Source organism: Aethalodelphis obliquidens, unplaced genomic scaffold (genome assembly GCF_003676395.1).
Source record: "Aethalodelphis obliquidens isolate GAN/ISIS:26980383/991018 unplaced genomic scaffold, ASM367639v1 scaffold11, whole genome shotgun sequence".
In the NCBI taxonomy this organism is placed as follows: Eukaryota; Metazoa; Chordata; class Mammalia; order Artiodactyla; family Delphinidae; genus Aethalodelphis; species Aethalodelphis obliquidens.
The window spans coordinates 39,171,023-39,185,187 of NW_020837955.1; the positions used below are offsets into that span (position 1 = coordinate 39,171,023).

Consider the following 14,165-nt stretch of genomic DNA (forward strand, 5'->3'; position numbering starts at 1 on the left):
AATCTCCAAAATTTACAAGCAGCTCATGCAGCTCAATATCAAAAAAAGAATCAACCCAATCCAAAAATGGTCAGAAGGCCTAAATAGACATTTCTCCAAAGAAGATGTACAGATTACCAACAAACACATGAAAGGATGCTCAACATCACTAATAATTAGAGAAATGCAAATCAAAACTACAATGAGGTATCACCTCACACCAGTCAGAATGGCCATCATCAAAAAATCTACAAACAGGGCTTCCCTGGTGGCGCAGTGGTTGGGAGTCTGCCTGCCGATGCAGGGGACGCGGGTTCGTGCCCCGGTCCGGGAAGATCCCACATGCCGCGGAGCGGCTGGGCCCATGAGCCATGGCTGCTGGGCCTGCGCGTCTGGAGCCTGTGCTCCGCAACGGGAGAGGCCACGACAGTGAGAGGCCCGCATACTGAAAAAAAAAAAAAAATCTACAAACAATAAATGCTGGAGAGGGTGTGGAGGAAAGGGAACCCTCTTGCACTGTTGGTGGGAATGTATATTGATACAGCCACTATGGAGAACAGTATGGAGGTTCCTCAAAAATGTAAAAATAGAACTACCGTATGACCCAGCAATCCCACTACTGGTCATATACCCTGAGAAAACCACAATTCAAAGAGAGTCAAGTACCACAATGTTCATCACAGCTTTATTTACAATAGCCGGGACATGGAAGCAACCTAAGTGTCGATCGACAGATGAATGGATAAAGAAGACATGGCACATATATACAATGGAATATTACTCCGCCATAAAAAGAAACGAAATTGAGTTATTTGTAGTAAGGTGGATGGACCTAGAGTCTGTCATACAGAGTGAAGTCAGAAAGAGAAAAACAAATACCGTATGCTACCACATATATATGGAGTCTTAAAAAAAAAAAAAAAAGGTTCTGAAGAACCTAGGGGCAGAACAGGAATAAAGATGCAGATGTAGAGAATGGACTTGAGGACACAGGGAGGGGGAAGGGTAAGCTGGGATAAGGTGAGAGAGTGGCATGGACATATATACACTACCAAATGTAAAACAGATAGCTAGTGGGAAGCAGCTGTATAGCACAGGGAGATCAGCTCAGTGCTTTGTGACCACCTAGAAGGGAGGGATAGGGAGGGTGGGAGGGAGACCCAAGAGGGAGGAGATATGGGGATATATTTATACATATAGCTGATTCACTTTGTTATACAGCAGAAACTACCACAACATTGTAAAGCAATTATACTCCAATAAAGATGTTAAAAAAATAAATTTCTGGGTATATAGTAGCCACATTTATTATTGTATAATTGACAGAGATTCAGGAAAAAATTACATCTACAATATCTACCATTCTAGATGAAATTGCTTTAGAATAGAAGCCTAAATATATTACATTTAAATTTCTTGAAACCTATTATTGCATTCCACTTATTTTATGGGTATTTTGTCTGAAAATTGATTTTATTTTTATATGTCAACTAAATTAGATGTCAACTAAATTAACTGAAGCATAAAATATGCCAGCAAGATATATTTACAAATACACATGGCAAAATGGTGTGCAAGTAACAGGAATCCGATTTAAACTCACAAGCACAACAAGTCCCCATGCAACAGTGACCAACTCATCCCTAATCCTCTTTGTTGTTGCAGGTGATTTGTGCATGACAAGCCTGTTTACAGTGACCAATGTCATGAGCAAGGCTGCTAGAAGGTTTTTGTCATTTTTGTTCACAGTTGGTGTGATTCCACTCTTAAGGTTCTCATCTGCATCAGAAAGCTTGGGTTGTTTAATTTCTATCAGGTGAGTGGACAGTCTCTCCCCAGACATCACATCCGTGGACCCTAATCCTAACCCTAAGGTTAAGGTTGGCTCACCACCTCTGTGGAGATGACTCGCACACCTAAGTCTGCAGCCCTGACCTCTTTTTACTGCTCAAGCGGTATATCCTCTTGCCTGCTGAGGACCGTCCTAGGTGCCCCAAAGGTACCTCATACCTATATGTCCCAGAGCCAACTCATGACCTACCCCTCCAACCTCACCTTCTTTCAGTGTTCCCAGATCGTCCACCCCATTTTTTTGACCAATTTCCCCTGATATGTATTTCCCACTTGCCCCTAATCCAATCCCCCCGAAGTCCTGGCCATTTTACTTTCCAAATCTCCCTGGAGCCTGTCTGCCATTCTCCATCTCCATCACTATCCCACTGGTCCAAAGAACCATTATGTCTAGCCAGGATCAATTCAAGATGGTGTAGCCTTGTTTACCCTGATCCTGTGACCCTTTGCTCAAAGCCTTTCACTGAGGATCCTGAGAAATTCCTTAACAAGTTCACGGAGACCTCCCCTGGTCAGTGTGCACCTGCCTCTCCAGCCCCGCCTCCCATCTCAAGCTCCTGTGGCTCCCATCCCAGCCTTACCACCGTGTTCCCCTGCCTCACAATGGCTGTGCCTCTCTCCGCTGATACCTGGACTTCACCTATGTTTTCCCTCTGCCTGGAATTCTCTTCTCTGCCCTTTTTGCCTAGTTACCTCCTCCCTGACTTTACTGCCTAGGTCAAGTCATAGTTGCAAGTTCACATTTGAGAGGGGGAACTTCCTTGACAGCTTCTGCATATGCCCCCACTAAACTGTTTGCACTCACCTTTGCGTTCCCAGCACCCAGCATACCACCTGTACATGGAAACATGGAATAATTCACTCAAATCAGAGTCAGAGGGGCACCTGCTCTGGCTTTCCTCTGGCCACCCCTGCCCTAACCCCCCTGCAACACACAGGGACACAGGCCCACCTGGAGCTGCTGAGAGCCTGCCCTAATGGCTCCAAGCCTGCTTCGGGGCCCACACAGTGTGCTTCCTAGGCCTGACGCCCAGAGGACCTGGTGTTTGTACCCCTATGCCCAAGGGGTGGCCAGGGGGCACCTGTTAGAAGGGTCAGAGAATAGAACATTTTAATAGTCTCCAAGGGGTGGCTGTGATGAAGGTGTACTAGCCAAGGAAGGAGGATAGGACATATTTTATTTAATAATTTGTTGGCTTAATATATAACTTAGATATTTAGCCATACGCTCTGCAGACTCCATTTACAGTCTTCCCCAGGCCCTGCAAAAAAAAACCAAACCAAACAAATGAAAAACAAAACAAAAATCAAAACACAAGCACAGGGCTGGTTTCATGCATATCTGAGAATAAACTTTCTCTCTCATTCAGTATCGAGATGATCCCCTGTATTCCATCTGCAATCTGAGCTCAAAGGAGGATTGCCTCTTAAAGTCAACAGAGATAGAAATACTAATGCCAACACTCGATAAGCACAATGAATGGGGTGGGGAGGGGGGCGGGGTGAATTACCGAAGTCATTCAGTATCAAAAACATGTTCCCAAATCGTCATATGACACAAAAACATTAAAAATTATGTTTTTTGGATAGTGGGACGATGCATTTTCTTGCCTTTTTGCGTTTTGCTACATTTGAATCTTCCAACATAAACGGGCCCACACTTGTAATGAAAACCTTATTCTTTTGAAAAATCAAGTTACTGTTCTGTTTCATTTACAAAACACGAACGTTTTGCCAAAGCTCACCATCTTCTTTGCCCTCCCTTACATGGAAGCAATGCTAGGAATTTTCTGTCCACGTATTTATTTCACTGGCAGAGACAAAAAAACCCCATATTTTCTCGGAACTCAGCAGCAAAAAAAAGTCCACAGTTATACTTACATTTTATGTAGTGGGGAATCACAATAAGCCTCATTTATATGTTTAAAAAATGCATCGCCTGGCTAGTGGAAGCTGGGTCCACTTTATTTCAGGCAGCTACCTGAGTTTTCTTATACCACCCCTGCTGCCTAACTTCCATTAAGCCCACCTTGATTTCTTCCGGTTTCCTTAAGTGTGGTCTGCAGTACGTTTTTCATAGCCATGCTCTAAAAATCCAGTTTTGGTTTTCCTTACTTAGAAATAAGTATTATCTAGTTCTTAACCTAGGAAGAATCAATTGCCCTCCTCCCCCCACCACCCCTCCTTCCCCCATTCCTCCCACCAAGCCCCTTGCACCTTGTGTTCCAGCCAACTGGGGCACTCCCACAGCTCCCTCAGCTATTCCCACCTCCACGTTTTAGCAAGTGTTTTTCCTTCACTGTTCCACCCCACACTCAACCCTCCAAGTCCCTCCTCAACACCTCAGGCTCCATGGCCCTTGCTGACCTCCCTGAACCCTCACCCCTCCCAGCCCAGTGTGTCTATCTCAACCTGGAAGGTCCCCCACACCTGGTCTTTTCCCTTCCTCAGTGGTGACATCCCGCCTCCTATTGCTGACTACTTGCTACAGCCCTTGTCCTCTTCCCAGAACTAGATCATATGCCCTTGAGGTTAGGAACCCTGTTCTGCCGACATCCTTAACCCAGCACTGTGCCTAGGACTAGACGTGTGTCTGTCGGGTGGAACTGAATTAAGCCTACGTCGTTTGGCCAGTCTCAACATTTCTCCCTTGAGAAATGTGTCTGCTTAGGGCTCCCTTGAGAAAGGTGTCTTTTCATAGCCAATCCAGGAGACTGACTTAAGACAGTGATTGACAGAAGAAAATGGCCAGAAAAATGCAACAGGGAGCATTAAATTAAAAATAATTAAGGAGGGCTTCCCTGGTGGCCCAGTGGTTAAGAATCCGCCTGCCAATGCAGGGGACACAGGTTCCAGCCCCGGTCCGGGAAGATCCCACATGCCACGGAGCAACGAGGCCTGTGTGCCACGACTACTGAGCCTGTGCTCTAGAGACCACGAGCCACAACTAATGAGCCCATGTGCCACAACTACTGAAGCCTGTGCACCTAGCGCCCATGCTCTGCAACGAGAAGCCACCGCAATGAGAAGTCTGTGCACCGCAACGAAGAGTAGCTCCGGGTCACCGCAACTAGAGAAATCCCGTGCGCAGCAACGAAGACCCAACGTAGACAAAAATAAACAAATAAATTTATTTTTTTTAAAAAAGTATGAGCTAATTTCAATAATCATCTGAGGAAGGGGAGGGTGTGTGGAAGGAGACTGGATGGTGTTGGTCATTTTTCAAGGTGGATAATGGTGATGGGTACATGGGGGTTCATTTTACTGTTCTCTCTGCTTAGGTATATATTTGAAATTTTTGTGATGAAAAGATTTGAAGAAGAAGGCAAAGGAGGAGGAGAAGCAGCAGCTGATTTGCAGATTCAGAAGGGACCCTGGGCAGAGGAAAAAGAGAAGGGCTTGGCACATGGGTCTCTCCCTTTGGGAACCATCTCTCCTGGTAGCAGCACTCCTGCTCTCCAAGCACCTCTCCTGCATCTATACACACCGCCCCACCACTCATTTATATGGCCCCCCACGCTCAGACCTTTGACCTGAGTAACACCATCCCAGGCTCTGTCTCTTGGGTAATGCCCCATGTTCTAGAACATTCCCAGAGGGGCATGGGAGCCCCTCCAAGCCAGGCTCTACTTTAACTAATACAGTTGGCAAACCCTCATCCATGTGTGTGATGTCACACACAGATCTTCTGGGGCAGAAAGTCCTTGATGCTTCTTAAATCATACCAAGCAGGGACCCTGCAAGAAAGGATCTGCCACGGGTCAAAGGAGCCATCATGGTGGAAACTTCTCCACTCCGGAAGCTAGCAGAGAACTGACCACCGTCTGTCCAGAATGGCTCCATTCTAAATGACCCCTCAGAAGCTCTTCCCTAAGGCTGTGATTCTCCCATGAGTCACTGAAGTCAGATAATACACATTCACTGCAGCCAAGATGCACAAAGCACTGTACTGAGTTCATACTCAGGTCTTTCCAAAATAATTCATGACATCCACAGCGACCATGTCCAACCAGTTTTAGGGATAAACAAGTGGGAGACCCTCCAACACGAGAGCTCGCTCTTATGCAGTCCCTTTCCTACTTCCAGACCATTAAAGGAGAGATATTTGTAATGTAGATGAGGCCAGTCCTTTTGCACAATGTTGACAGACACGAGGAAGATTCCAGAGAGAAATGCCACAGCAGCAAATGAATATAAATGATGCTTTTTCACTCTGTGCTTATAAAATGCCTTTTGTACCTGAATCTCAAAGCGCTCCAGGAAGCATGTCGTTGGCACTTCCACTCTGGGTAACTGTGAATGGTCAGATCTTCTCAAGTCATTTGTGATAAGAAAGAACAAAAGTCCAGACACTTTTAAGATGCAATATTCTTGCCTTCTGGGTAGTAAACAAAAGTGTGCAGATGGATAATGACATCTGTGGATTCTGGCTTCATTTCCTGGAGAGAACAAAATGTAAATAAATATGTAAAAAACTGTCATATGTGGATAACACTCATGGTCCATCCAGTAGTTACCATTCTGTCCAACATGCTCCTGCAGTGGATTCCATTCCTGGGTGCAGCCTTGTAACTGCATTACACTGACAAGGTAAAACAGATCTCTTCAATGCCCACAGGAAGACAAATATAGAAATGTTTAGTAAAAAGGTCCAGTTCTGACACTGGACACTTTTGCACTAAGTGATGCCTTCCTTTTGTTCTCTCCACTGGAAACTTCCTTGGAAATGCTTAATGGCTAAATGATTCTTTAGGGTCTGCAAAGGCCAAGCCCTTAACTGGAAAGGCAGAGGCCTGCCTGAGGGATTGATTTGAAGGTTCATTTGAGAATTCTTTCCTTCTCACCCTCAGCCTAAGGTGTGTGCCCAGCATGAATCACCACTCGTGCTCCAGCCACCATTGAGGTGCCTGGAGAGCAGTCGTTAGTGAGTTAGGAACTTTTGCTAGGATTCGGTTAGGGTAATAATCAGCTTAGGAGGATAAAACTCACAAAGACTTTAAGGACGTTTCTGCTGGGAAAGTAACACCCAGCAGAGACAACCTGCCCCTACGATCATCTGTGTTGGATTCTGAAAGTCAAGGCTAATAGCTTGCAAAAGAATTTGAGTTCATCGTGTATCTAGAAAAGTATCTGCATTGAGTTCAAATGCAGTCGAAATGATTTCCAAATAGTTTCAAGTATTTTGCTTAAATGTTATTAATCTACAGAACAACAATTAAATAATTATCAAGAATAAGTATGTAAGGTATCCTGTAATTGTAACCAAGGGCTCCTTGCTATGACACTGGTAAATGGCACATCAAGGTTTGCATTACCTTATACTCTAAAATTTTTCTACTTTGGTCAAATTAAAGTGTAAAGGAAAATATAGATTATTAATTTACTAACTGTTCTTGACCTAAAGAGTAGCTAGCATGTGGTTTTTGGTTCGAAAGGCAGTGGTCTATAAACTCTTATCATATACTATTATTAGTTGAAAAAAATTCTGAACATGTAGCCCCAATATATGCATCTTAATTTATTTGTAAATAATATACTGGCAGTAATACATTAGCATAAAAATACAAAAGTAGAAAATGTTCAAAGTCTAAAACAATATTTTAAATATTTTAATTTTATTTATTGATTGCAAACTAGTTCTGCTCTCGCTAGCATTTTTTTAAAGAGAGTAAAGTGGTCAAATAGGTTTATTTTTGTGACTCTTGGCTGAAAACGCTGTGATATAACAATTTGAAGTGTGCTTCTAAGTTCCGTTTATTTTAAAACTTGGTTTTAATGGCTGTCATTGCTTAAAGTATCTCAAAAGATAAGTAAACTAACTAGGAAGAATCACACCGCTTACCAAGTCAAACTGCTCATTTCAATTGTTTCCACAAATCATGCAAAGGTTTTAAATGAAATTTGGCTAAATCTCCATCTTCTCTGAAGTCCACCAATCCTCCTTTTACAAACCAATTAAATGGTGTCAAGGAATAATTCAGAGATGCTTAGCTAGTTGTTTTACATGCAATTCATTTACTTGTACATGAGGAAGAAAGGTCAATTGACTGTTGTCATGGAACACAATTAAAAACAGGATGTATAAAATAGAGGAGAGAGGAAAAACCCTGCTGGCAGCTGGGAACAGTGAATCTTACATGCACATTTTGGGGGTAAACAAATCAGTTGGAGACTGACAAAGAGATCAGTCTGGGCGTTCTGAGTAGGCCAACTAGCAGTATCAAAGAAAACAATTACGACGTGGATCCCAAAACTCTCCATCTGGGAGAGCTTTTTAAAGAGGTGAGAAATTTCAGTTTCTAAGTTTTGTGTGGATATTTGCCTTTTTTTTTTTTTTTTAATAAGCGATACATGTCACTTTTAGCAACAAAATCATGTAACACTGGAAAGATCTGCAAACCTCTATTTTCAGAAATGCTCTCTCCATAGGATTCAGTTCTTTTGAAAACCAATGAGTTTCTCACTCATTGTTAAAAACATCACCATTATCATGAAGGAACAGATTAAGTCTGTTTATTTTTGTGAAACTCTCTCCTACACCATCCTAATGACAGCTACTTGTCATCACAGAAAAGATGAGTAAATGTGGAATACTTTCTGTAAAACAAAATATAGTAACTCATTTTTTAAGCTTGACAGTTCTTTCAAGTGCTTTGTCACAAGATGATCTGTGATCTGTGTGGTACATGAGATTTTCAAGGTCACCCCCATCTTATTACAAAACTCTGAAAAGATTCTTCTAAAGGTCTTTTTTTTTTTTTAAGTCTTCATTGAATTTGTTACAATATTGCTTCTGTTTTACATTTTGGTTTTTTTGGCTGTGAGACCCGTGGGATCTTAGCTCCCCAACCAGGTATGGAACCCACACCCCCTGCATTGGAAGGCAAAGTCTTAATCACTGGACCGCCAGTGAAGTCCCTAAAGGTCTTGTTTTGTCATATTTTACCCTGTGGATGGCATCCAGTGGCCCATCCAAGCCACTAAATGCCGTGGTAGACTGCATAATGGTCCACAGACACCCAATGTCCTTCCTTAGGGGACCATTAGTCTTCACCACCACCTGGATGCTAAGCTTGGCCACGTGTATCATTTTGGCCAAAAAAAGTGAGAGGCAGTATGTTTTTCACTTCTGAGCCGGAGCTTTAGGAGCTAGTTCATGGTTCACCAATCTCTTTGTTGCCCCACCACCCCTACTAGTTCCAGATGCAGGTTGCTTCATCAACCTGGGTTCTGGAGTAAAAATTACCTGGACCAGTGAAAGTCTGTCCCAAATGTCACATGTGACATACTGCTACTAAATATTTGGAAATTCTTACCCCCAATTTTTTCTGTTTATCTTAAATTTATTTATTTTATTTGGCATCCCTAGTTTAAGTCACTGACATCTGGGAATCATTTGTTTTGGCTGCATAACCCAATCATACTGGACTGATACACCAGCTGACCATGGCCCAAGGAAGGGCACCTGTGTCAACCTGTATGTTAAGCATTAGTAAGGCTTAATTTTGCCTTTACTTTCCAGATTAAAAAAACAAAACAAAACAGAAGCCACAGTTCTTCCTGCACCCCAGGGGATAATCCTTGGAGATCACTGTTCTAAGTTGTGGTCTGCAGGCCAAGGTGGTCAGACACTAGTAACTCACCAAAAACATAGATTCCCCAGCACTGGCCTAGCAATACTGACTTAGCATCTGGAGGTGGTTAGAGGATTTGCTCGCTTAACAAGTTCCTCAGGTGATTCGGAAGCAAATTAAAGTTCCACTGGCCAGTGTTTGCAATTTGACTGTTTTAAAGACTAAGTGTACTTACTAGTACTCCGGGACCTGGGTACCAGTCCTGCCTTTGCTATTTAAACTACCTTTGCACGATATTCAACACGTCAATTCTATCCTCCTTTCTGGACTGCACTGCTCTCATCTAAAGAGGGACAGGATTGGCTCAGATAATCTCAAATCTCTCTTCCAGCTCAAAGTCCAGGACCAGGAATCAGAAAACCAGGGACTTTCATTGACCAGCAGGCAAAGTACACAAGCGAGGCTGAGTAGGTTAAGACACTAGGTCATGGAGGGGATGGTGGCAAACAGACCGAAGGGCCCAAGCCTCAGTCTAAGCACTCCCTGAAGTTTCCTTCTCTGCAGGTGGGGCTGTTCGGGAATTCCAAGGGCCCTAAGCATATCTGCCTTACATGCAACTGTAAAAGTTTTAGAAAAGATTTCTCATTTTGCTTTGGAAAGTACTGTGTGCTACAACTAAATGAATTTTTGATTGGCATTTCTCTGAAATCATCTTGGGTTCTGGGAGGATTTTTGTAAGCAGAGAAAATCTAACATACAAGTAGTTTTAGAATGGAACAAACTGTGAATACTAACTTTAATAATTAATGACATTGGCACTGCAAATTTTGTAGCTACTTCATTAAACATTGTAGCTTTCATTTTGCAAGATTAAAAATATGGGGCTTCCCTGGTGGCGCAGTGGTTGGGAGTCCGCCTGCCGATGCAGGGGACGTGGGTTCGTGCCCCGGCCCGGGAGGATCCCACATGCCGCGGAGCGGCTGGGCCCGTGAGCCATGGCCGCTGAGCCTGCGTGTCCGGAGCCTGTGCTCCGCACGGGAGAGGCCACAACAGTGAGAGGCCCGTGTACCACAAAAAAAAAAAAAAAAAAAAAAAAAAAAATATGTATATCTTGGAGCCAACAACATTGTTTTTATGTCTCGAACATTTTGATAAGCATTTTAAAAGCCTGTTGGCACCAGTCATTTTAGCTGCATTAGCCCGAGGGCTAAAACAGTTCTGTGGGCTGGTGCTGCGTTGGCATTGGTGAAACAGATGATTAGACAGAACATTAGCCCTTGAGGAGCTCACAGTCAGCAAGGGACGTAGATACAAGTACGTAATTTTTCTATAAGGGGGCAAGTGCAGGAAAAAGCTACATACAAGTTTTGGGAACAAAGAAAGGGACCCTATGGGGTAAGGAGAGGGAGGTGTCAGGAGAGACTTTTTAGGGATGATACCTGTGACGGATGAGTCTTTAGGAATGAGCCAGGTGAGGAAGGGAAAGGTATTCTAGGCAAAGGAAAAGCACCAGCAGACACAGGTTATGGGACAACTTGTGGAAGCATCAAACTATAAGCAGTTCATTCATTCAGCAAACATCTCTTTAGTGGTGATGGCGTCAGGCACTGGGAAGACAGGTAAACATGTGAGAGCACTGATTGGTTACAAGATCCAGGATAACTGCCCCTGCAGGGCAGAGCAAGCCACAGATGATGAAGTACACCTTGACGGGCGCTGGGACCTGGGGGGCAGGGAAGGAGGGGAAGGCAGACACTGGGAAAATATAAAAATGAACATAAATAAGTGTCTTAAAATGTGAAGTTCTGGAAGTAATGATCCATGTTTTCCCACATTATATTTCAATCACAGACATTAAAAACAATTATATTAACTTAAACCCACAGCACATAAACGTTTCTGAAGAGGAAAAAGAAAAAAATTAATAAGCACTTAGAGCTAGAAGAATGTGTAAACTTTATGTAATTCAGATGTGCTCAGTTTCTCCTGCCATCAGGGATCATCCTCCTTCACTACCTAAATCTCTCTAGTCCTGCCCTGTGAGAGGCCCCAGAATATCTGGTCCCTCCTCAGGTTTCCTTCCACAAACAGTTCCTGGGCGTCCCTGGTTCCCCCAGCCCAACGCCCGCTCCCATAGTCCCCTCTGCCGCTGACCTCTCTTTTTCTGTGCTGCGTTCCCGGTTCTCTGTGTTTCACTCTTCTCGCTGCCTTTTCACAGGCTGTTTCCAGCACATTTTCTCCCGAAGCATTATCAACAAGGGTTCAGGCACTTACTTCTCAAGAGGCCTGCAGTATATGTGAGTCCTGAAGAAAGAATCACTGCTACATCAGGAAATCCCTTCTTGCAAACACAGAATTATACAATAGAACAACAGAATTCAAAGATGATTAGAAGCTAAATTATATATGTATAAAAGCTTAATAAAATGACATTTTACTATAAAATAATGCATAATCAGAAACAAAAACAGGAAAATGAAGCTTTAAAGAATAAATTTTAAATCATTTCATTTTACCCCGTAGAGATATGTTTTTATGGACATTGACAAAGAAATAAACATGTTTGTGAAATTAAGATCTTATCACAGGTTTGCTTTACTTTTTTTTATCACAACATCGCACACGATCTTACAGTACAGGTACACTTATATTAACATACAATGTGCAATTTAAATGTTCTTGAATATTCTTTAAAAACAATTTATTGATAATAGTTGCACAAGTTAATGGTATTATGTACCAAAAGTAGACTTAACCATCCTCCTAATGTCCTTAGACCTTTAAGTTGTGTTCAACTTTTTACTATAATGTAAAATAACAATGTTACTTGCAAAAAATGAAAAAAATTGACTGCAAAATACAAGCAGAAAATTATAGATATCAAAACCAATACATGTTGATTTAAGTTCTACAAAATATACTATGATATTAAATTCACTGTTAAATATAAATCATAAAAATGTTTTGTTACAATTGAAAACAATTTGTAAATTGAGTTTGTTAACAGTTACAAGGACTTCTAAATCTGCAGATAATTAGTGTATTATCAGCACCTGATGTAAATTACAAATTGAGATAGCCAAGTAATTGCCAAGGCAAAACTAAGTTTTCAAGAAACTTTCAATATTTTACTGCAAAACAAAACAGTTTTATGAAGGCTGTGGCTGCATGTAACGATACGATACTGGGTTTCGGCTCAGAGGTTAAGAGAGCCGAGCACCTTCGAAGCTTTACACAGACCTTGGCTATTTCTCTACCTCTTTGCTACTCAAAGCACTGGCATCATCTCCTGGGGGTCTGGTAGAGATGTAGAATCTCAGGCCCCTCTCAGACCAACTGAATCAAAATCTGCATGTCAACTAGATCCCCAGGTGTTTCCTGAGCCCTTTAACGCTCGAGAAGTCCCTGGACCACCGGAATGCCCTTTGCTAGTTCCCTAGGGCCCGACAAATACGGGGCTCTCCGTAGATGCTCCAGGCGTCACTAAACAGCAAACTCTGCACCTCTGGCGGTACCGTCTCCTCTGAAATCCATCCCTTCAGCAAAGGCGGAGGGCCTCCTCTCCCCGCGGAGCCCCGCCGCTCCTACACTCGGGACCGCGAGGCCCATGCACGCACTGCGATTAGCGGACAGTACGCCGAGGCCGGGCTGGCTTGAGTCTGGACGGCCCCTCACCTGGGCATGTCTTTCCCTTCCTGGGCCTGTGAGCCCGACTGCAAACCGAAGGGGCACTGAAAGCTGTGGCGGGAAAAGCGCTGACACTTCACTACTTTACGTAACGGGAGCCGCTGGTTACAACTACGGCCGCTCTTCCCCGCCCACGCAGAGAAGACCTCTGCGACTTTGACTCCGCCCAAAGCCCAAGTCCCGAGGACGGTTGGCCAACAAAGACCGGCGTGCAAGGGGTGGAGCCTGGGAGTCAGATAACGCGAGAAGTAGTTTCCCGCAGAAACTCTGGCAGACATCAGCGCACGACAGTTCCCGCCCCCGCCGCGAAGCTGGTATCTACCGGGGGAGGCGGGGCCGGGCCTCTGGAGCAAAAGTCGCGAGATTTGAACGCGTTCGGTCCAGTTCTTCCTGTCAGAGGCCGGAAGTGCGGGGCGTATCTGGCTCCTGCTCTGCTGGCCAGCAGCGCCTCTGGGCCCGGCAACTTGTTACGGCTTCTCGGGTCGAGACTTGCGTCGCCTCGCGTCGCCTCGCCTCACCTCGCCTCACCTGGACCGAGGTGATGGGGGACTCTAAGGAGGCCGGGACCGAGGCTCCGCCGGCCGGGGCCGCTGCTCGGGGAGGGCTCAGCCTCTTGTCCCAAGGAGAGTCCGAGGAACCTTCTGCACAGGTGAGTCCGCGGTGGGGCGGGACCTGCAGGGCTCCGTGGGCTGCGGGCCCGCTCGGCCGGGAGGGATGTCACGGTTCCCGGCGGCTTCTGGCGCCTTCTCCACGCCTCCCCGACGGCCCCCCAAACGGAGTGGAAGTCCGTGTGCCTGTCGGTGTACTCAGGCATTTACTTGCAGATCATTCGTATCAAAAGCAGTCCTGGCTTCCCAGTCGAAGATAACCGACAGGTGAGTTAGACACGACCTCCGCTCTCAAGAAGCGTACGTGTAAATATGTGGTTCCCAAGTCGGCACAGCCTTGCAGAGCTGAAGGGAGAAGAGAGCAAGCTCACCGAGATGGCACTGAGCTAATTAATGTTAGAAGGGCGCAAAGTGTTTGCCAGGCCGAAGCGGGGCTACGTGAAGGAAGGTTGGAAGAGTTAACTTA

General features: G+C 44.4%; 2 protein-coding genes across 12 annotated transcripts in view; one reads left to right on the plus strand and one right to left on the minus strand.

Moving 5' to 3' along the window:
• The window catches only part of TEX36 (testis expressed 36), a 45,098-nt gene extending 31,859 nt beyond the window's left edge, over positions 1-13,239 (minus strand). Inside the window, exons 1-5 of one of the 9 annotated variants that reach the window (XR_003433963.1) lie at positions 13,080-13,238; positions 11,559-11,742; positions 10,844-11,011; positions 6,070-6,269; positions 1,203-2,664 (exon numbers count right to left, since the gene is read on the minus strand). The gene's annotated coding sequence lies outside the window, so the exon portion shown is untranslated. Of the gene's footprint in view, positions 1-1,202; positions 2,665-2,991; positions 3,093-6,069; positions 6,270-10,843; positions 11,012-11,558; positions 11,746-13,079 lie in introns of those variants that run through there. The other 8 variants (XR_003433962.1, XM_027112906.1, XM_027112904.1 and 5 more) reach the window with 8 other exon arrangements.
• Positions 13,240-13,515: 276 nt separating this feature from the next.
• EDRF1 (erythroid differentiation regulatory factor 1) overlaps positions 13,516-14,165 on the plus strand; it is a 39,785-nt gene continuing 39,135 nt past the window's right edge. For 2 of the 3 annotated variants that reach the window (XM_027112912.1, XM_027112913.1), the window contains exons 1-2: positions 13,516-13,740; positions 13,916-13,966. In XM_027112912.1, the coding sequence (XP_026968713.1) occupies positions 13,633-13,740; positions 13,916-13,966 (159 nt within the window). In that variant the 5' untranslated portion in view covers positions 13,516-13,632. The remainder of the gene's footprint in view (positions 13,741-13,915; positions 13,967-14,165) is intronic. The other variant, XM_027112914.1, reaches the window with a different exon arrangement.